General features: G+C 39.5%; 1 protein-coding gene across 1 annotated transcript in view; it reads right to left on the bottom strand.

Moving 5' to 3' along the window:
• Nucleotides 1-10920: 10920 nt before the first annotated feature.
• Nucleotides 10921-23702, bottom strand: part of MARCHF11 (membrane associated ring-CH-type finger 11) — a gene marked incomplete at both ends in the record, with an annotated part of 34728 nt that continues 21946 nt past the window's right edge. Inside the window, 2 exons of the mRNA XM_082479949.1 lie at nucleotides 10921-11243; nucleotides 18303-18495. Of these exons, the coding sequence (XP_082336075.1) occupies nucleotides 10921-11243; nucleotides 18303-18495 (516 nt within the window). The remainder of the gene's footprint in view (nucleotides 11244-18302; nucleotides 18496-23702) is intronic.

The following is a 23702-nucleotide window of genomic DNA, read 5'->3' as shown; positions in this document are numbered from 1 at the left end:
TGCTTGGGAAGAGACTGTCTGGCCTCTTCCACCAACAGGGTGAGGGCACAAGAGCTGAGTGATAGTTTGACCTCAATGATGAGTTTAAAGCTGTCCTACCATGCAAAGCAAACACCTTTCAGTGTGCGAGGCATGGTGTGTCTGGGGCTGTTCTTGAGCGATGGGTTTGAAACTGTCACAAAAAACATGAGAATTTGGGAAGAGGACAGGAAAACTAATTTATTCTTATGAATGACTGGAAAGGGTGGATTGGTCATTAGGGGTTGTTACTTACCATGAGACTGTGTTTGCTTTTTTTAAAAAGTGTTTCAGTTAATAAACAACATAATGCACACTGTTTTCCACTGGAGTAAATGAGTGTTTTATTAAGTATGTAAGACGTAAATTAATGTCCTATGAAGGTGATAAACACTTGATGTGAGGATAAATGTTGAACAGGTCTCTTAGAAACTCTGTTTCATGGAAAAATGCCAAATTGTCATTAGCGGCAAACTGGGATGCAGATAAATTACCTTAATGTCCGTGTGTGAGTGATAGCCCAGATGTGTTTAGTGGGAATGAACAAATCCAAGAGTGTGCTGAATGTGAGGCACTAGCTTGAAATGTATTGCTAATATCTGCCTGTGTACAGAAAAGTTTCCATTTCAGAGTGTAAAAGCTTATATAGATTCTTTTTTAAAGTTCATTAATACAAGCTGAATCTGCATGTGATGAGAAACAGCAAAGTCTAACAAGAAACATCACCCAGAAGGAGCTGGTCTGTGCCTGGATGATAGATATCCTTGTCTTGTTAGATCAGTAGATCACGGACCTACTGCATGGTTTGAGAAGCTGTGTCTGAAGGGACAAACATTCTGTTAAAATTATTTGGGCCTTTTCTGGATTTAATTGCTTTCTTTATAAGACAGAGTGAAAGAGTTATATTCAGTGATGTTTGCTGACAGGAGAAATGCAGCTGCCACTGGATTTCTGTCCCTACACTGGACTCCAGCTGCTATTCATTTTGACTGGTTGCATTAGAAAAAACAAAGCCACCTATGCCCATGCACCTACGCAGGAGGAGTTCGTGTGTTTGTGACTGATGGTGAAACTGTTTTGCATCTTCGGGTTGCTGTGCGGTGTGTGTGGGTTGTGGTGGGCCAGAGGGAGGACAGCCCCCCGTTTGCCAGGCCCTGAGCGTGGCCCCCAGGGCTGAGCTGCACCAGGGGGGAAGGAAGGGGACGCCTGGCAAGGTGCGTCTGAAGCCGAGCAGAAAGGCAAAGAGGGGCTGAGAGCTGCTGCAGGCGTGCGGGCGAGGATGCGCCAGAGGCCCCTGCCTGCAGCAGAGAGCAGAGCCAAAGGCAGCCCCAGCAGCGACAGAGCCGGCTGAGGTTTCCCAAGGAGCGGGTGTGTTCCCGGGCAACTGGGTGAAGCTTTGCTGCAAGGGGGCATGGCTCACATTCACTTTGTCTCCTGTGGTGGAGTAGTTCAGTTTTCCCCTCGTTAGTTTGGCTGTTCCAGTTCAATCTTTCGAATTCTAGCAAATCTGGGGTGAGGAGCATGTGGTGACTTTGATATGATCCCTTAGAAAAAAAAAACAACAAGTTCCTTGGTTTTGGCTGCATTTTTCCCCCCAGTTTCAAAACTAGCAGGGCAAAAACTGCAATCAGGGGAGGGAAGAAGTACTCTTTCCTCCAGAATTAGTGGTGGTCAGGCCTAGAAAATGGGACCTGTGGACTAATTATTCAAGATAATTTTTCCTTTCACAAGTTTTGCTGTTCCTCTGCCAGCCTCATGTGTAGGAAAAGAGAGGTTTGGGGCCAGGAAGGAGCTGTGGAAGATGGTGGAAGTTCGGGTCACCAAGCCACCACTGTCCAAGCCTCTTTCATTCACCTTAACTCTTGTCCTGTGGTGACCTCGATGGCATTTCTGGTCTCTGTCCATGGCTGATCCTGAATTCTGGCACTTAGAAGGACTCGCCAGCGTGGACCTGGTTCAAGTCTATGTGCTTGGGCTGGTGTTAAAACAAAGTTCTGCGGTTGGCTCCAGCCAGCTGCTTCATGCTGAAAAAGTCATTTTATGAGGTTTTACAAATTTTCCACCAGCTGGTATGTCTTTTATCCTTCAGAGGACAGCCCCTCAAGCCCACTGCTAAGGTCTTCTGAACTAAGGAAGACAAATGGTGACAAGTCAGGGTCAAATTCAGCTGGAGTTAGTACACGTGGAGACTCCAGGGGAAAGGATAGTTTTGGTCTGTCAGGCAAGACCTCATTAAGTGGGAGGATGATCATGGGTTTCCACATGGCTGTAAGATAGCTGACTGGCCACAGCAGGGGAAAATTTTGCTACTGATTGCTATATTTCTGTGATCTGCGGGTGATCTTTGAAAGGTGTTTATGCTTCTCAGGGGCCTGTCTCCTGGTGTTTCTTTTTTATTTTTTGCCATGCGACTGGATTTAATGTATGCATCACCTTTAATTCAGACTGCGTTTGCACTCTGCAGTGCATTATAAATATATCTTCTTAAATCCAGGAGAAATGTCAGCATCCGCCTGACAAATTTCTGAATGTAGAGAGATCTGAAACCTCATTTCTGATTTTAATAAAATGAAATACAAGTATTACCAGTTTTTAAGGGTTTCTCTGGTGTCCTCTCTCAGCTCTGAACGCTGCTTTATCTCCTCTTACACAACAGCTAAGAGGTGATTCTAGGAACTGGTAAATCACTAGGGTTTTTTGAAACTGTTATGAGGTTTATGAAAATGAATTCTTTTATGTAAGGCAAACAAGAAAGAAAGATGAAATGTTTTAACGAGCATCTCCATTTCTCTTCAGAAAACCTGCTAACAGTTCTTATTTTTCAAGAATCAAAAAAAGTTCATGTTTCGTAGTACATAATTATTGGAGTCATAGACCTGACAGATAATAACAAACTATTTTCAAATCTAGTCCACTAGAAATCTTCAGTTCTCTTTCAAAGACCTGTTAAGGTTTCAGAGGGAGAAGTATACTACTCAGTATAGTAGCCCCTGCTTGTATTGTCCTGTGGTGCTGTGTGTAGATTTGAAGTAAATTTCAATATTAGTTATCATTCCTTGGATATGTCATTTACAGAATAGTGATGCAATAATCTAAGATATTCTGTAGTTAAAAAAACCCAAAACATTATCAAGCAACTAGTATGAAACATCACCAACCAAATCACGTATATTCTTTCCTCAAAGTTTCTTAGTAGCTCCTGAGTAGGTAACAGCAGTTTGCTTTGCAGTCATGACGGGCTAAGTGGTACCTTATGAACGGAGTAAAAAAATTCCTGCGAGTGTTGTGGCTTGGTCTGGAGTGTAATCAGACTGGCAGAGCTCAGTAAGCGTGCTGCCTATTTCATCGCAGCGCTGTTTGAATTGCTAAATTTGATTTACACACCAGAGCAGGCTAATACTGATGATACGCAGTTTCAAGAGGAGAATATGTGAAAAGGTTTGCTTTAAATAATACATGACTTGTTTTAACAATGAGTTAAATTTTAAATATAATGCCAAAGGAAAGAAATGAGAATCCAGGGAGCTATTCTGTAGACCTCCCATCAGATTATCCTTCTGTGGTTAAGAAACTGTTTATCTTGCATAATTGTCTCTACATTTTTAAAGAAAAAACAGGCTTTATATTGGTTTTCTTATTGATATTCAACAGGGTTCTTGAGAGAGTCCAGTCCAGGCACCTCTGCTGAGTTTGACTCCCTAAACTATATGCCTCTAATAGTAATCTAATTGTTATAAAACTGGGTTTCTTTTTACTTTAAACATTTTTAAACTGTGTATGTACAGCAGTGACTGGAAACGACTTTGTCCTTGAGGGTCTTAGAAGACTGTGTTTCAACACTTACAGTTTTTGGCCAGTGATTTTAGTTTAAGTAGCAAACACTGCCCTCCTTGAATGAGCAAAATCTGATTCCTCCTTGCTTTCAAGTTGATACGAATTCATGGGTCATTTCAAGCAGAATTCTTGCTGTTTCTCCTGAATTCCAACAGGGAGGTCCAAAGTTACCCTTACACTGCCTGTAGTCCATTGTTTTATTGCCAGTGGGGATGAATGCAACAAAAGCGAAAAAAACCTGACTTTCCAGAGGTGGTGGTGCAGACCCTTCAGTTTTTACTCCACCTGGATTCTCTCCCACTTGCAGTTTTAATATTAAAACAGGGTGGTGACTGAAATACAGGTTTTACATGAGGTCTGATTTCCAGTGTTGTTACTCTGTCTGGAACTTCAGGCAAGACCTCACCTCACATCACAATCTGGTTCTGTGGTTGGGTCAACAGTGATTTTTTGTTGTCCATTAAATACATGCTTTTTACATAACTTGATTAATCCCAAACAAGTTTAGTTGTTCAGAGGAGACATTGAATTCTTCAGAAGAGGGGATGTATGCATTTTGGGCACATAGAGATGAGCATAGAGAGGGAAGGGTATTAATCCCAGCCTTCTGCCACCACTAGTAATAACATCTTAATCACTTTCATAAAGTCATCAAACTCCCTCTGAAACATGTTGGATGTTTTGTTGTCGCTGTTTTTATTGGGAGGCTCTTCCAGTAATTCACTGTGGCGCTCTCAGGAAAGGCAAGCAGGAAAGACGGGCAGGGAAGAAGCAGAGGAGGTAATGCTCTCAGAAGGAGCAGCTGGGATGTATGGAGAACCCCTGTGGGATAGACAAGGGTCTGGTGAGAGCTCATGCGTCAGATCCAAGGGGAAGCCAGGGAGGGCAGCAGTGTGCAGGCCGCATGTTAGTGACCACAAGTGAGGGAGGGGACAAAGCCTTCCTCAAACCCCTCAAGGAGGTCTGGGGAAGTCAGAACCTACTGCTTCTGGAGGCCATGAACCTCCCTGACACCTGCTTGAAAGGGCTGCACAACCGGACACACGGAGTACCAGAGATTTCTGGAGGGTGTACAGGGCCTGGTCGGGCCAGCCCAGGGGATAACACTGATGTGTCTGCTGTCCCTGCCAAGGGGGCACCAGTGGGGGAGATGGTGACCCATGGTAGCCTTGGGCATGGTGATCATGAGAAAGCAGAGATGAAGATCCTGGGGGGATGGTGAGAGGAGAGTCGCAGAGCCCAGGCAGGGGGCACCAAGTGAGTATCTTGTCCAGGGAGCAGACAACTGGGATCATAGGGGAGCAGCTCTGAAGGGTGAAGGAGATGAGGGGAACTGCCAGGTCTGAATATGTTCTCCAGATACGAGAATGGATCATCCTAATACCCAGGAAAACAAGCAGGCACATCAGGATCCTGGCTTGGCTAAGATGAGAACTCCTGGCACAGCTCCACTGCAAAACAGTCATGTACAGGAGATGGAAGCAAAGCCAGGATTCAAAGGAATGCTTTAGAAATATCACCCAGGCATGCAGGGGTGGGCTTGGGAAAGCCAAAACTCAGCTTGAACTGTCAGTGACATCAAGGGCAAGACAAAGAGCTTACAGCATCTACATGAGCAGTAAAAGGCCACATGTAAAAGCCCACAGAGAAATGTGGACTTGCTGCTTAGTTGGGTTAGTAATTTTGTGGCACTGGACACAGAGAAGGCCAATGTCCCTAATGCCGCCTTTGTCTCCATCTTCACCACCCAGTTCTCACAGCCTTCAGTGCTTAGTGAAAGGGCTCAAGGAGGATAAGAACAATGATCAGTAGGTAAAGACTGAGTTGGAGATTATATGTAAAAACTTGTAGAGATCAGGGAGGTCCCTGGCAACTGCAGAGAGCAGCAAATGTCACACCCATCTTCGAGAAAAGCCCAAAGGTCAACCGAGGGAACTACAGGCTGGTTGGCTTCACTGTGGTCCCTGGCGAAATTATGGAGCAAGTTCTCCTGGAGCCCATTTCTGGGCACATGCAGGAAGAGGAAGATTGTTGGGAACAGTGAGCCTGATTTTACTGAACGTGAATCATACCTGACCCACCTGATTGCCTTCTGTGTTCAAAGGACTGCATTTGTGGTTGAGGGGAGAGCAGCAGATGTCATTTACCTCAATCCCAGCAAGGCTTTCCACACCATCTGCCACAGTGGTCTTCTTTCAGAGCCAGGACACTGAAGTCTGAATGGTTGGACAATTTAATTGCAAAAAAGCTGGTTGGATAGTCGGGTCCAGAAGGTGGTGGTTAATAGGGCCTACACTGCCTGTAGACCAGTAACAAGTGGAGTAATGCAAGGATCTCTGCTGGGCCCTGTCCCATTTGACATCTTTATCACTGACATGGAGGAGGTGACAGACAGTTCTGGTCTCAAGTTTTCAGATGGTGCCAGACTGCAGCAACACACAGTTGGGTCAGGGTTACCATCCAGAGGGACCTAGCCAGGCTGGAGGAATAGACTAGCAGGAACCTCATGAAATTCATCAAGGACATGTGCCAAGTGCTGTCGCTCGGCAGGTAGCACCAGTGCCAGGACATAGGCTGGTCCATGCCTGGCTTGGAGCAGCTCTGTGGGAAGGGACCTGGGGACCTTTGCAGACACAGAATGAGCATAAGCCAGCAGTGTGCCCTAGTTCCAGCAACGGCCAATGGTGTCCTGGGCAACCCAGCACAGGAAAGACATGGAGTGACTGGAGCAAGTTCATCATAGAATCATAGAATCATAGAATCATAGAATCAGTGAGGTTGGAAGGGACCTTTAAGATCATCAAGTCCAACCATTAACCTACCCTGATAAAAACACCACCACTCCTAAACCATGTCCCTAAGCACCTCATCTACCCTTTTCTTAAACACCTCCAGGGATGGTGAATCCACCACCTCTCTGGGCAGCTTATTCCAATGTTTAATAACCCTTTCAGTGAAAAAATGCTTCCTAACATCTAATCTAAACCTGCCCTGACATAACTTGAACCCGTTTCCTCTTGTCCTATCACTTGTCGCCAGGGAGAAGAGGTCAGCTCCCATCTCTCTAAAACCTCCTTTCAGGTAGTTGTAGAGGGTGATAAGGTCTCCCCTCAGCCTCCTCTTCTCCAGGCTAAACAACCCCAGATCCCTCAGTCATTCCTCATAAGGTTTGTCCTCCATCAGAAGGCTCCCAAGCTGGCTGAGGGCCAGAGGACTTGCCCTGGGAGAGGATGCTGAGGGGTCAAGTCTTGCTCAACCTGGAGAAGAGATGCCTTCAGTGAAGGTCTAACAGCAGCCTGCCAGCACCTGTGACAGGTTATCAAAAAGACAGAGCCATCCACGTCACAGTGGGGCATTATGGGAGGATGAGAGACAACAGGCGTTAAGTTGGAACAAGAGAAGAGTTAGGATAGAAGGAAATATTTTTTCACTCTGGGGACAGTCAAGAACTGGAGCTGGTTGCCCAGAGAGGTTGTACAATCTCCATCCTTGGAGAATTTTAAGACCTGACTGCTTAAAGCCCTGAGCAACTTGTTCTGATCTCAGAGCTGACCCTGGAGCTTGGTCTAGATGTCCTTCCATGGACTCTTCCAACTTGAATTGTTGTCTGTGATTCATTGTATGAATATTTTAAAACTACCTTGATCTTACAGCTAAATTTATTTGTGATCTATTTATGTCCTTGTGTTCTTTTGCTTCTTAGGGTTGTTCTTTGTCTAAAATAAATTTCATTCTGCAACGTACTAACCAAGAACAATAACATCCACTCAACTTCTGTTAAGCAGAACAAGCCACGCTTTTCTAATTTCCTCATGTGAAACAGAGTCCCTACTCCTTTTTCATCCTAATATCCCCTCTCTGCACCTGTTCTGATTGGAATTCATCCATCTTGCATGTAGGTGATCACAGCACTGCGGTACTGCACAAGTCCAAATACAAGGTCAATGAAGAAATATTCATACCCTGCACTAGACACTCTTGTTACTGAAAACATTCTGCAGCACGATACAGCTATAGATATAATTTAATTTTTTTTTCACAACTGCACCCTGCCCTTACTAATCCTGTCACTGTTTATTGTTTCCTGATCCTGCTTTATATATCTAGAAATACGTAAATGCAGACATATGCAAAATTATCGTGCCATAGAAATTATTAATGATGACAAATCCTACTATTAAAAAGGCTTTTCTGATATTTGCCCTAAACAATTCTCTCACTACTAATTTTTTTTTTTCCCTCAGAAGCTGTTAAGTGTTCTAGACCCAGGTGTCTCAAATATTTGTACACAGAAGTCTTGTGCTCTTTTAAATTACATCCATTGATCTTTTCTGGCGAGTCATTTTTTTCCAGCACCCTAATTATTTGGACATGAATGAAAAAGATTTCTTTACAACAAAATGTTTTAATATAGTTCTCAATTTTATTTTTAGAATCCTGTAAAAAGACCCCTGAAATATTCCTTAAATCCCAGAGATCACGAGTACCTAAAAGGTGTGAGACATAACCTTTTAAGAGTATTCATCACAGAATGTCTTATTCTCCTTGTATTACAAGTGCTTTTGAGATACTAACTCTGATTTCAACTTGGTCATGTGGAATGGTGGTCCTTCTGGGAAAGCGGGCTTTATTTAAGTACTAATTAAGATCAAGAAATTCCCACTGATACAGCACGTTTCCCCAATCTTAGTTTCTCTCATGTTCTGTTTCTCCACAAATTCCTCTTTTGGGAAATTGTTTAAAGCTAATCTGGAAGTGAATTCTCATAGTTTCTCAATGAGATTGCCAGTCACCTGTTGGTAATTTGCCATGCAGGAGATAAATTGTTTTTTTTCTGAGATAGCGTTTTGTTGTTCATGGTTTATGTACTGTTTTTCACATTAATTGTTTAAGGAGCAGCAAGTCATCTATAGATTCAGTAAGTGTAAATGTGAGCTTGTGAGACTGTGACGCAGAATGCTGGGAGCTCTTAGCTCCAAGGCTTGAATTATTTCTATATCTCCTTTCCAAGTGTGGTTGGAGAAGCCTCCTGTGTCTGGTCCTGGCACGTGAGCTTCTTACAAAGGGAAGCCATGCACTGATTCCAGCACCAGATCCATGAGAGGGAATTTTCCAGCCACAGCACTCTAGCTATTTCTCAAAATAACTTTAAAATTTCTCAGCCATTGGTTAGAACTTATTTTGAAACAGCAAAATGTTTAACTGTGTACTGGGTGCAGGTGCCCAGGTGGGGGAGGTGCGGGTGGGAGCTGCAAAAGTGGCCTCTGTGAGGAGAGGCTGGGGCTGCCCCGTGCCGGACACAGGTGGTCCCAAGCAGAGATTCCCCCATGATTCTGGAGAGATCCGGCTGGAGCAGGTATTTCCCTGTGGGCCCTGGAGAGACCATGGCGGAGGAGGTATCTCCTGCAGCCCATGGAGAGGACCATGCTGGAGTGGTTATCCACACTGCAGCCCTTGGAGGACCCCACATCATAGCAGGTCGACATGTCCTGAAGGACTACAGACCCTGGGAAGGCCCCAGGCTGGAGCAGGGAAAAGTGTGAAGAGGTGAGAGCAGCAGAGAGGAGCTGTTATGGACTGACCACAGCCCCCCATTCCCCATCCCCTGTGCTGCTCAGGGGGTGGAGGTAGAGGAGTCGGGAGTGAAGGGTTGAAGCCAAGCCCGGGGAGAAGGGGGGGTAGGTGGTTGGAAGGAAGGTAGTTTAAGTTTTGTTTTTCTCACCATCCAACTGTATTTTAATTGGCAATAAATTAAATTGATTTTCCCATGTTGTCTCTTTTTTGCTCATGACGGTAATTGGTAAGTGATGTCCTTGTCTTTACTCAGCCCGCATGCATTTTCATCTTATTTTCTCCCCTTATCCTGGTCGAGGAGGGGGAGAGAGCAGCTGGGTGGGGATCTGACAGCCAGAAAACATCAGCCCACCACAAACTGTTTCAAGTAAGCTCGAGCTCTCAGAGGCACTTCAGCCCTACTTTTTCATGTTGATATTCAACAGCCTTAATTATTAACTTGGAAATTGTTTCCATTTCCATCTGATTACATGATATTAGAATTTTTGCCATGAGACAAAATCACAGAAGCAAACTTCCCAGCATTGATTAGCTATCATGATTAAGACGAATATTGGCTCATTTTTAATATGATGATTCGTTACCTGGCAAAATTAAGGCTCTGCAGTATTTCTATTTTCAGTTTCCATTAGGATTTATTATTATTCCAGGACTTGTAATGTACATTTCTCCTTTTTTTTTTTTTTTTTTTCCCAAGAAAAAATGGCATGTGCTATAGTTAGAATGGTGCTAGAAATTCAAAGGCTGCTAAAGTCAGCACCGCTGCTTGGAAGGTAATGTCATTTCTGTGCACGGGCACAGCCCCAGCCCCAGCATCCTGCAGATCTTAAGAGACTCGAGAGGAAGTGCAAAACTTCCCCTGCCTGTGTCATACTTGTGTCTGACATCTTGCACGTACATGTGGGAGAGCTAAAAGAAGAGTTGGCATCTTCCCTCATATTTTGTACAACACCCAGTGGACTTCTGCTTAAAGGCAAGGGACAATGTATCCTTCACTTTCATATGCCTGAACTGAGCTACAAACAACAACAAAATAAAGACAGAAAAGGAAGAATACTTCACTTGTGTCAACATTCTTTTTCTTTTTGGAAGAAGGTTGTTCAGTTTAATCCTCATGAAAGTGGGAAAAATAACAGTAGTGAATTAAAGCCAGAGTTTAAGAAAATACATTTAAATATCTTTTTTTTTTACTTAAAAATGAGTTTCCTCATAATTCAAAGACCTAAGAGTTAAACTATATTGTATACATCTCAGGTACAAATTGACAAAAGATCTAATAAACCAGACTATATAAAAAGGAAGAGACTTTTTTTTTTTTCCAGAAAAATGTATTTGTGTTTCAGCTGATCGTATAAAAAAGCATTAAATTTAAAAAAAAAATTTGTATATATTTTTCAAGTGTTAATGGTTTCACCATTTATTGTAACTACATTCCAAAGTCCTGTAACATCAGGGCACATTATCCTCATCTGTGTAGCACAGTGAGCATAATCTTTACACTGAGGTCACTCTCATCACTACTTCCCCAGAGCCGTTATCTTCTGACAAATCTTCCTGAGGTCTCATGCGGTTGAACAGATGCAACAATACGTAGCCACACTGAAATCTTGGTGAGGTTAACTGTGTTGGATGAACTAAACTTCTGTTTCTAAATGCAGTCAGTGGTAACCACAATGTCCTTCCTGCTGAGGGTTCTCCTCGGTTGCTCTCTTCTATGTCTGTGGCTTTATCGTAATTTAACACATCCCAGTGCAGATTCACAGCCCTCCAGCGCTTAAACACTCGATAAACAGATGCACCTTCATGTACTATCAGTCCTGAAATTAAGAAAAAAAAATAATTTGTACAAAATGTCACTGGATACCACTTTGAGAGCAAACACAGATGTAACATGTTGTAGTGAATCTGGCAATTGCCAGAGCCTATTAAATTACTTGTAACTCTGATCATTCAAATAGTACATACGTAATATACCTGGTTATTCCTGTGTTTTAAGATTGGGAGGCGGGAACATGTAGAGTAAATAAAATTGTTCTGAATGAAAGCTCAACATAACCATTACTGGAATAATCTGAGCATGTCTAACTAAATAAAGTATTTAGGTTTAAGTAAACCAATATAAAAGAACCTTACCGGAAGATTTGTAAATTGACTGTTTATGCTAGTGTTATCCTTGTTCATGGTAAGTACTATTTACTGAGATTTGAACTGGTGTAAGTAGATCTTTAAGTAAGTTAGACCTTATGTAATGAACAGGTCCGTCCTAAATTTGTTAAAGTGTTTTGTAGAATTCAGTACAGATACAAACAAATGTAGTTCAGCTAAACTTAGTTCAACTTGGGAGCACAGAAGATTTATGAAAACCTGAAACAGCTGTAAGTATAATGACTTTCCTGTCTTGCTTCAGTAGAGCAAGAAGAAATTAAATGTTATTATTAACTATGATGAGCATGGCAAGGATGATAGGCTTTCTTCTTTCTCTTCAAAATTCAGTAGACAAAAGTTGAGAAACATCTTTTCTGTTCAGACCCAGGAAATCTTTTAGAAAGTATTTCAAAGAAAATAAAGAGTTTCTGGAGTCCTCAACAGACCAATCTGCTTATGAGCTTCCATGTACCTAATATTTATGCTTATTGTATGCATGCAAGCAATTTATTTACTTAAATGAAACTCTTCACTTTTCATATCTATGTATAAGTGTATACGTGTTTATACACATGCTCTTTATGTGTAAGTATTTCAAACATGGATTTACTGGGGAGACACATGGGGCTTCAGCCTTCTTATTAAGTTTTTCCTCCGTTCCTCAACCAGCCTGGTAACTTATGTGGTTCTGAGCAATGTCACGTGTTTCCTTTGACCACCTGCTTTGGGAGGAAAGCAATCTGCCTAGCCAAAAACATTTATAAATCTTTTGTCCAGTGTAATACTTGCCTAAAATTTTCCTATATATGGCCACATCTGCAATAGGATCTGTGGTGTCACAGGCTATAGTCCTTTATTGTATAGCTATTGTATATCACCTGTTCCTTCACAACAAAATTGTGATTTGTGTCTAAGGCCTCTTAGCGTGGTTAACTGATACAAGAAAGGAGACATTCAAAGAAAGATGACACAAGCAAAAAGGATGATAAAAACATTTATATGAACATCAAACCTCGGATTCAAGTGCAATGATTTGCAGATAGCAATGCCTACTCTAACACATTTTTTAAGATATTTACACTGAAAGATGGAGAAACAACAAGATTGTTTGCAGAAGGACATGGCAGCAAATGCAGCATCTCTGTCAGGCTTTCAAGTTGCCTAGAATTTTTTGAAGCATCCAATACAGCAAAACTAACACAGTATAAACTTAATTAAATGTTAAATATTCTAAATGGATTTTGTATCAGCATAGCATTTTAATGGAAAATTTTCTTGATTGCAAGATGCCTATCTTCATCTTCTCAGATATATATAAAGCCACCTGTCCTAAAAATTTAGCAGCCATGTTAATACATAAATGCACCTTCAAGACTGGCTGTATTGTCTTAAAAAGAATAAATGTGTTTGATCATGTACAAAATGTACAAAACAAATAAGCCATGGTTTTATTGATGTGACAAAGATCCCCCCTTTTTTTTTCTGTTGGATTTCCTACAGAATGATAAGGAAGATGAGCATAATTTTCCCTCTACTTGTCACTGGATCATAGTATTCTTTGACCCAATTTCCCTCAAGGCTGTGATGAAGCAAAATTCAGAGTACCTATTTACCCCAATGTAAAGATTTTCAATACCTGCCTGCACTCCATTGGAACCTGAACAACATAAGGAAGCAGTTGAGAAGGGATCATTGAAGTACATGAGGTACATTTAAACTGTCAAAAGTATCCTTTCAAAGTTATGACAGAAAAAGTCATAGGACTCCTTTTAGGGAGCTCTTTTTCACTTTTTTTGAGTTTTCAGGATTTACTGAAATTATGTTTTCAAAGTTTTTTCAACAATAGCAAGGAACAGAACTTTTCTTTAAAATGGAAGCTGTTATTCACATGTGCTCCAAAGGAGCTAATGAACAAAGGATCAAATATTGCAAGGCTTGAAATAAAGTTGTCAGATTTGGAGAAAAGGAGCACTTCCATAATTCCTCCCATAAAAGTTTTTTTCCCATCTGACAAAACTAGAGATTGAAAAAGGCATATATAGAAGAGGCAAAAGAATTCCATTAGGTATTTTGTCTCTTTGAAAGATGTTTTCCACAGAGCAGGGGAAAAAACCTCTCAGCACCAACAGTTCCAAGACCACAAACGAGGGGAAATCTGGGTAAGGTTTAAATGCTGGAGATTTTCCAGTTCCAGAGAAGTTTTGATGCTCAAAACAAAAGTAGTTAGTCACTAAAGTGAAGATGTAAGAAAATGGCGAAGAATCTCCTTTTTTCTTAAGAATTTCACAGCAATGAATGACAATATGAGAGAGAAAACAAGGATAAAACCATGAGTAATATTGACTTATTCCAAATACCATGATTTCAACAGCACAGAGGACATAGTTGCACAGTCTTAGAAAAAAAAATACTTGTTTACCCAGATGATCCCTAGAGGAAGTGTTAGAATTCACTACTGTTAGCTGTTCTGATATTCTGTCCAATTAATATCTACAAGGGACAGAGTTTTGGGACGATGGACCTGGCAAAATGTCCTAAGGGTCTAAGAAGACTTTATCTCCAGGATTTATTTCTAAGATGTAGGGATTGTGGTGGGATCCAGACAATAGGATTATAGAGAGATCATAATTTTCTTTTCTTTTATTGCCAAGTACTACAAGATTCTTTCACTCTATCGAAAGGATTTCTTAGCCTGAGTCACAAGACCACTTGAAATTTTTCATACTGAATGTCTTTACAAGCAGGCAACTAGCCTTAGTACATTCTGATTTGGTGCTGTTAGGTTCTAAAGCAGTCTTATTTATCACACTAATCTTTCTGCTAAGCATTTAGGAATGGTCTTCCCAGAAACATCACAAACTTTTACTAGGGAATAAAAGACCCTTTTCAGAAACCGACTCTACCACTGGACAAAATGACGTCTCTTAATACTATTCTAGGGCCCGCAGATATAAAAAAAAAGCAATAAATCGCTCAAAGGATTAGTGAAACGTGTCCACTCCAAAAATAGCAATATAACTCTTTCTAAACTATTTAAAATTAGATCTAATGTGAAAAAAAAGGACTTTCTGAGTAGAGAAGTATTATGTGCAGCTAGATGTGTTCACTATAAGTAACTTCATCCTTCACACTTTTAAAACTAAAGAGTTACACAAATGTTGCTAGGCATCAAGTTCCTTGATGAGGAAGAAAGAGGCTTTGAGAGGGCTATTCACACCTCACATTGGCTCCTATCTCCTACTTCCTTGCCATAGTACTACTGGCACCACTCATGTTTCTAGTGCAATGGTTACAATTGCTTCTCACACTCTAAAGGAGCTGCACTGGTTTTCTGGGATTGCAAGTAAGGTGTTATTATTTGTGAGAGATTTTGTTCATGTTAGAACCATTTACGATGAGTAATTATGATTATATTCCTGTGAAAATTTATAAAATTATATGACTTCACTGTTATGAGAAAAAATTACTAGGTCTACCAAGTAGAATGGCAAAGGCTTGCTGTAATGTCCTTTAGTGGCTAAATAAGGGAGTTCTATTAGTCATTCATTTCATATTAGCTCATGAATTCACTACCTTTAGCAACCCTTACATGGATGGTCTGATCCATGGCCACAGCTCTGGGTTTCACTTGGGCAGTAGTTCTACTTAATTAAAATGTTCGAGGTTTGACTTAGGAAAACTACTCCATCAGAAAGTTTCAAAGAGAACAGCTTTACACTCAGCTTAGATGCAGAAATGTACAAACTAGTGACTTTTAGGGTTGAAACTAAGACCAGTAAGTAAAACCAATCCTGTTAGAAAGAATTATGGAAAAATTTAGAGTAGAACAAGAAGAACAATGGATACCAATAAAATATGTACACTGGCATGAATAGAACATACTATATTGGTGATCTATAATCTTTGGGACATTTATTTTAGTGAAAAGTAAAACAAGACCAAGAATTAAAATACAAGTTACGTGTAATTTAATTGAGAAGAAAGTGGGTGGTATGCTACGTATGGTATATGAATCAATCATTGGGAAAACAAATTAATATGTACAAGTTTTCAAAGATGTCACATAAATATGTCGGTACCTTTAGGCAAACTGCTTTTAAAAATAATGTCAACAAAACATTGCAAAAACTACAGATATTTACACTTGACAAATGACCAAAAATATTCATATTGTTTATGCAAAATTATAGAGAGGCATAACTGAAGGCAGCTGGAAGAAGTCTTGGTCATATCACCACTAACTCAAGCACTTGTCTTGAAATATGTGCTGCACAGGAAAACCCATATGTCTGCACAGATTTTTCATTGAAATAAAGAGAGATTCCAGTGGGAGTATAGGTATTCACTCACTGTAAATCCTGGTGAAAACTAAGAGAATGCCATGGATGACTAACACAAATGAGAGGAGATACTAAGTAAGAAATGCGTCTGGCTGTAAGCACTACAAGCTTGATATAAGAGATTATATATAATATGCCATGGTAAAATCATATGTTAATGCCTTTGGGAAGTCATCAGCATAATGGACAGTGTTGGGTTTTCTTAAATCATTCATGAGTAATAATTACATCCATCTATTAGAGAACTTTTTTCGAATGTTTTAGATTAAAACTATCAATCTATAATCCCTCACTTTGTGATGAAAGAAAAAGATAAAATTGAATAAAGTTGAATATATTAACAAATAGTTTCAAGAGTTACAAGAATTCCTGGTCTTACAGGCCTACAGAATTTAGATTACTTGAAATTATGTGCAGAATAAGTGGGCTGAATGAATCTGGATCACCAGAATCCTACAATTACCAAACCTCCTTGATACGGCTTTCAGGATTTCCAGACACAGTTTAGTAAACTGTTAAGTCATATGGGCACTGAATTTTTTAATTACAAAACAGTGTCCAAATGTTTAACTATAGTCAGTTTTACATAAAGATTTCCATGTATTATTTATAATAAGACTATAAAATATGTATTTATGTAATTATAGGCAAGTCAGTTTATCTGATGGGTGAAGACAGCTGCATGTCCACTTTGCTCCTGCATGGTACGTTAGGCTAGAAGCTCCACAGACAGGTGGGGTACCAGTTAGTTCAGGACCTTCCAGTCCAGAGGTGGCTTGAGCCTGGCTGGCTTGAAAGGCAGCTACATAACTGCATGTGCCAAACTATTGAAGGCTCGCCTTATAACAGTTTATTTCTACAGATAAATACACTCACATTTCTGGTCACCCACAGACATTCTCGATTGATTTTGAGATTAATTTGGTTTAGGTATTTTAACAGTCAAACAAGAAATGGAGAGTTTGAAATAGCTGGTTATTCCAACTAGTTGATGCATACCAAAGTAATTTTTTTTACAATTGCAATCTGTGAAAATGGAGAATTCCATATAAATGAAAAGTTTAGAATACATGAAGCACATTTTGTCTTCATTTAGTGTTTTTTTAAGCGAAAGCAAAAACCTCAATATTGAGTGTTAAGCCAGAAAAAGTGTTATTCAGGAATCAGCATGTAAGAGGACATGTAGATGAGACCTTTTTTTCATTTAGAAGCTGAGCACTTGTCTGGACTATTAGAGACCTAGACTTTGTTCATTTTTCTGCCTGAGAAGATTTGGGTTCGCAGAGGAAAGCCTGTGTCCTGAAATATTCTAGAGTGGACTTCTCTTAGAAAAATTACAAAATAAACAGAACTGCTGATCCAGCTGAAATATAAATACTCTTACAAAAATGGGATGGTTTCAATAAAAGATGATATGGCTTTATGGTTGGAGCAAAAGCCTTGATATTAGGAATCACTCTTTTTCTTTGCACCTTATTGAGCAGAATTCAGCACTGTCCTGAATTTCCCAGATATCAGATGGGGATAACATCAACATTTATCACTCAGAAATATCAAAGAAAACATCAGATGCTGACTTCTGGATTTTCTTGGAATTGCAATTCTAAGAATGTGGTTTAATGTTTGATTTTCTCTGCAAATAATTGTAGCTATTCTAACAATCAATTCCAGGTTGTTTTATCAAATACTAAAGAGATTTCTACTTAATATTTTTGGGTCCAGTATATTTTCAGAAATTTCAAACCTGGTCAAAATAGCTTTGCAGTAAATTGCATTTTCTTTTATAGGATTTCAGCTAGAGTTAAATGACTTGAGACTTTTTAATAGTATAGTAATTTATTATAGTTAGCACTATTAGAGTGTTTCATAACTGTTTATGATGTACAAAGAACTCATGCCTGTCTTCTCAGTTTTCTATTACCAGCACAGTAACCTATATAAGTCTGTGCAACTTAATTTTGGATATACAGTTTGATGTCATCCTCAAGGGCTTCTTGTGCACTTCATGATGGTACAATATCTAATGCAAAGTAGCATCAGTAGAAGAACTTGATAGCATGTAATTTTACTAATTCTTTTAACAATGTATTTGTTATTGTCATCAATTTAACTTCCTGAACTTTGCTTGCCATCTATTTTTCAATAAATTGAAACTGATTTTGTTCTCACCCCTTGATCTTGGGGTGAATGATGAATCTGAGAGTAAAGTTTCTTTGGTTCTTTTCTCTTTGCAGTATTTGTAACACTGTAAAAAGCAGTATTTGCCAAAGGTACCAGCTGAGAATAAATCTGCAAAGAACTGGAGCGATCGATTAGAGTGACCAATTAGAAAAATAGATATAGACACAGTCTTAAACCACAGTCTGTGCTTTTTAAAGATTTTGAGCTTACCTATGCATACTAGATCCATAAAACCATACATTCCATAGCAGATTTGAAAAAGGATGTCCTTTCTTTGCCATACTGCATAAGGGCTGAAGGCTGACCATAGAAGCCAAGTCACACTTGCTACTAAGAACAGAGATCCTAGGATTACAGCAACCATCTGCACTTTCTCAACCAGTGTTATAGTAATGCTTTGCCACTAAAAGAGAAACAAAGTTGTATAAGATAAAAATGTTATTTTCTGTAATTGTACATTCAACTCCACTTTTTTCCTGAAATCAGAAATTATTTTAATATTTATACATATCTTCATAAATCTTTACTAATATCCTCAATACTGGTATTTTATATATATTTTTTTACCTATTTCACTTTTAGTTAAAGTGAAACTAATAGTTGCTTCCCCAGCCCCTCCAGCATCACTATCAACACCATCTAGCTGTGAACTTCAGAAGGGTTAACAGTTTTATTTCTGTTTTGAATACATAGGCAAAAAAAAGATGTAGTCTTAGGAATGGAACTCAGCTTTTCATATTTGTAGGCTAATGAAGAGAATAAAAAAAAAACGTTGGAAAGACAATCTTCAACACGTTAGTGTGACAAGTTGAAAGTGACAAATTCCCTTTTGATCCCGCTCCCTTCAACTCTGAAGCCATCTTCCAATTTCCTGCTACTCAGCAAAGTTCCAGGCTATCTCCAGACATAGCAAGGGAGTTGGGTTAACCAGTGTTAGCATTACCGAGGGACATCTGCAGCCTAGTATGGAGCAACCTGAAGACTCAGGAGGAGCCCTGAATATAGGTACCATGAACATTTCTTTTCAGTGCACATCAATTAGGTCCACCTTTCCAGGGAAGGCTGTATTTATGGCATGACAAGATTTAAATCTAAAAGAGTATGCCTACTGAATTCTGTCAAGATAAGAATAGAAATAAAATGTTGTTAAAACAGAGTCGCAAAAGCAAAACACAGCATAAGGAGAAAAGCATTCTAGATTACCCTTGACGTATATGGTCTTTCTTGGCCATAATTGTCTAAATTAGCTTGGCAGATGCCCCAGTCTAGCCCCATCACCTATTCCAGAGCTAGCACGCAGACTTTATAGACTACCCTCTTTCCCATTCCTAACTTTGAACATACCTGCCCCAGTATATGGTTGCAATAGGGAATAAGTGGAGAAAGAGCTACTGAAGTAAGGGCTTTATTACCTCTTTTCCCATCTGGCAATATTTTTTCCTTTTTACTGTTACTTTATGAAAGCTTTCTCTTTTTACCAGCAGTTGGGTACCCAGTACTGTATGATCATAGGATGCTAGAATAATTCAGGTGGCAAGGGGCTGTGGGAGGTCTCTAGTTCAACTTCATGCTCAAAACAGGGTCAGTGATGGGATCAGACCAGGTTGCTCAGGGCTTTATTAAGTAACAACTTGAAAACCTCCAAGCATGGAGACTGTTCAGCCTCTCTGGGCAACCTGTTCCACTTTTGACTGTCCTCAGGTTGAAAGATGTTTTTCTTTAAAAATGTTTTTCTTATATCTAGGCTGATCCTCTTTTGTTCCAACTTATGCTCCCTTCCTCCCATCAAGTACCACTGTGAAGAGCCTGAGTGAGCAATGAGGTCCTCTGGCCCTTTCTTTTTCATTTTTTTCCATTAACTTTTCTACTGTCGCCTGCCTTATTTGCACATCTGGTGCTGAATGTCTTCTCTTGTTGCAGCCTTCTGAATATAATAGTACAAAAAGATAGCTGTGTAAAAATTTGTAAAATGTCTACCTTGAAATACTATCCTTTTACAATGAACATCTAAAACTCACACTAGCTACTTCATTGAACTTCAGGCTTTGGAATGGGGCTATTTATATTACTTAATAGCTTTTTTATAGTAAAGCAACTATACTCATTTCCTTTGTTACAATTTTTTTTATAAGGTCAAGGAAGGTCATTAACAAATGATGCATGACAAAATGGTGTGAGCATCTCATGACTCAGCTATTACTTGTATAAAGGATTTAAAGGTCAGGACTGAAATTCATAGAACTCTCTTTAGACTCTATAGGGATATGTTCAACAAAATTACTTTTCATTTCTCAGCTGAAACCACATAGTGTGACTTGGCAGAAAACTGTCAAAAATGCTATTGGTTATGTATCTTTTTCTAACGTCTTTCATTATCAGTGTAAGACAGACCTGTTACAAATTCGTTTGGAATGCCTGAAATCAAAGTACATTTACATGAAGTAAAGCTTTAACTGTCACAAAATATTATATTGTCAAATTCATGGAAGAAGCTGACAATAAATTGAAAAAACTGCTATATCACTGAAATAAACAACATAGTTTCCACAGTCCAATTTCAGCAATGCAGAAGTTCCTAAACTCACTTCAGCTTATTTTGATTTTCTTTTTTTGTAAACTTAGGTTACTCATAATTATTCTGCAAAGATAGCACTGTAGAGAAGGAAAAGTAGTCCAAATATTTGGGCTAAGTAATGTAGCATGCACTCTAGATATAAAGCCTATCCTTTATTCTGGTGTTGTCTGAAAACCAATTTCTATTCCTGTCTCCCACTCTCATCCAGAATAACCACTCCTACCATCTTTTTTTCATCTCACGAGGGCTTTTGTTGGCTTACCCAACCTTTCTCTTTCCAGAAAAGCTTGACCTTGAAAAGTCCTAAGAAACAGAGATATGATTCTCACCTCTTCCTAGCATCTTCTCAAGAATGTATTCTAGTTATTTTGCTATTCTCCTGATCAGATGAATTGTCTGTCAAGAACGCAAACAATTTAATCTCTCAACATCAATAAATTCAGTAATTCCAAAGATTCAGCATATTAGCATGCTACCAACCAGGAAGGGGACGTGCCCCAATTACTAAGAAAATGCTCAAGCATGCCACAGGTTGTAGTTCCTAACTCCTTTGCCTTTAAAAATCAAAGAACAGTTATAAAACAAAACAAAACAAAAAAACAACAAAACAAACAAGAACCCCAAAAGGGGGTTGGATGTTTTCCTCTATTCCTCTGCTCATCTACTTTGGCCTTTGTGGTATTCACTACCTTTCTTCTACAAACGAAACTGTAGTCCTCCACCTTCCTCAATATGAAGATCAGCAATAACCAAGCAATTTAAATATTTTAGGAAAGATACCTTCTTATTAGTGTAATCTGTAAGTTAAACTAATTGATCTCACAGTACACAGAGAAGGAAGGACTGTATGTGTAAGATGGAAGGCATTGAAGAGGCCCAGAAAGTTCTATATCACAGAATCACAGAATCACAGAATTATCAGAGTTGGAAGGGACCTCTAGAGATCATCTAGTCCAACTCTCCTGCTAAAGCAGGATTGCCTAGAGCACATTTCTCAGGACTGCATCCAGGCGGGTCTTGAAAATCTCCAGGGAAGGGGACTCCACAACCTCCCTGGGCAGCCTGTTCCAGTGCTCTGTCACCCGAACCGTAAAGAACTGTTTCCGTGTATTTGAACGGAACTTCCTGTGTTCTAACTTGTGCCCATTGCCCCTCGTCCTGTCACTTGGAACCAATGAAAAGAGCCTGGCTCCATCCTTCTTCAACCCACCCTTTAGATACTTGTATGCCATAATCAGGTCTCCCCTCAGCCTTCTCTTCTCCAGGCTAAAGAGGCCCAGCTCTCTCAGCCTTTCCTCATAAGGGAGGTGCTCCAAGCCCTTAATCATCTTAGTTGCCCTTCGCTGGACTCGCTCCAGCAGTTCCCTGTCCCTCTTGAACTGGGGAGCCCAGAATGAAACTGCTTAACTTGCCTCCTAGTGCTAGGCAGTCTGCCATAAGAATCCAACACCGTAAGACTGACAGGGTAGGATGGATTGGTATTAAGCTCTAACATATGATCAGTTTGGGGACCTTGGTTTCCATGTATGTCTCTCCTTAGTGCTAATGGCAAGAAGACTGTGGATGTTCCTGATGGCTAACTTACCTCAGCTGACATTTCCTCCTCCTTGCCCCCCTCCAGTCAGTTTTGATTTAGAACAGTCTGAGATTGCCTCTTGGGAAATGAATGTCTTGATTTTTTTCTGCGTAAGTTTTACCGAGTTTGGGCACAAATTATAAAAAGCAAACAGTTCTTACTGAGACACATATTTTTCACATAATGAAGAAGGTATTCTGTAGTTATGATGTTATTCACATGTAAATAAGTTTGGAAGGTTCAGTCGTTTACTTAGCCATGGACACTATTAGCCACAGGGCAACAAGAGGAACTACATAGGACAGTATTGTTTGGTGACATTGCATTTCACAAGGTGTGTAAAGAGGAACTGGAGTTGTGGTCACACTGTTTTCTTCTACCTGAAGTCTTATCCACAGCATAGCTGATACGTGAGTACACACTCTGACAGACACTCAGGAACAGAAGACTCTTTTTCTAAGAGTAAGATTCTTTTTATAGTACCAAAAGCCAGTTAAACTTTACCTGATTTCTCACAATCATGTACTCTGTTGTATGCCCTGTTGCATGTTGTTATAATCACTTTACCTTTTTATGTCAAATAAATGTCTTAAAACAATGGTCTCAAAAATAATGTAGTAAAATAATTCAGTGACAGTTAATGTTGAGAAATTGCATTTAGAATTTAACAGACTGAATTATTTAACATTCCAAATGGAATGATCTCATTATTAGTGTGTCATAATTTAGATTCATTATTGCCATAAAAGTTTCTCCTTTTCTTCATATAACTTGTCTCAACAACTCTTAATTGCTCATGATTATAAACTGACTTCCTAATTTGCTTTTGTCATTTGCTGACTATACATTCCCTAATCAGTAACAGTTCTTTTAGCTAAGTATTTTACCAAGTTAGAAAAAATCTAAACAGCCTTTTAGTGTCAGCTTCTGTAAAGTATATGGCCCTAAAAAATATTATGAGAAAGATTACCAGTTTTGCTTAAAAACTAGAAATTGAAATAAAATTGTAAATATTTTGTATCTAGATAACTATAATAGTACTCTGAGTAATTTTTCAGACAGATTCATTCAAAAATTCTCATTTAAATTTCTATGAAATAGGATTCCGTTTCATATTCCTTCCCATCTTATCTGTAGTCTTATGATGTACCATGCCGTCCCTGATGCCCAGGAAAAGAACGCATTTTACTTTAATATACAATGATGATGAAATCTTCCTTTGAAAATGGTGCCTTCATAAGCAAAACAATTCATGGTTCTGATTTTAATGTAATACTGCCTGTCCGTTGAAAACTTCCTACACTTTTACTTCTACTGACACTTCATTATGTTTGGCTTTTTAAATCTTTTATTTACCACTGGTCTTCCTTTCATGAATCATTTGGGAGTCTAGTACATTAATGGTACTCTATAGTTCTAATGCTGACCCCAGAAACATTGCTCCTGTTTTCTTCTAAGG

Source organism: Vanellus vanellus, assembly GCF_965231255.1.
Source record: "Vanellus vanellus genome assembly, chromosome: 2".
NCBI classification, from domain to species: Eukaryota; Metazoa; Chordata; class Aves; order Charadriiformes; family Charadriidae; genus Vanellus; species Vanellus vanellus.
The sequence above is the reverse complement of the archived record's forward strand: the minus strand, read 5'-3'. Positions and strand labels throughout refer to the sequence as shown.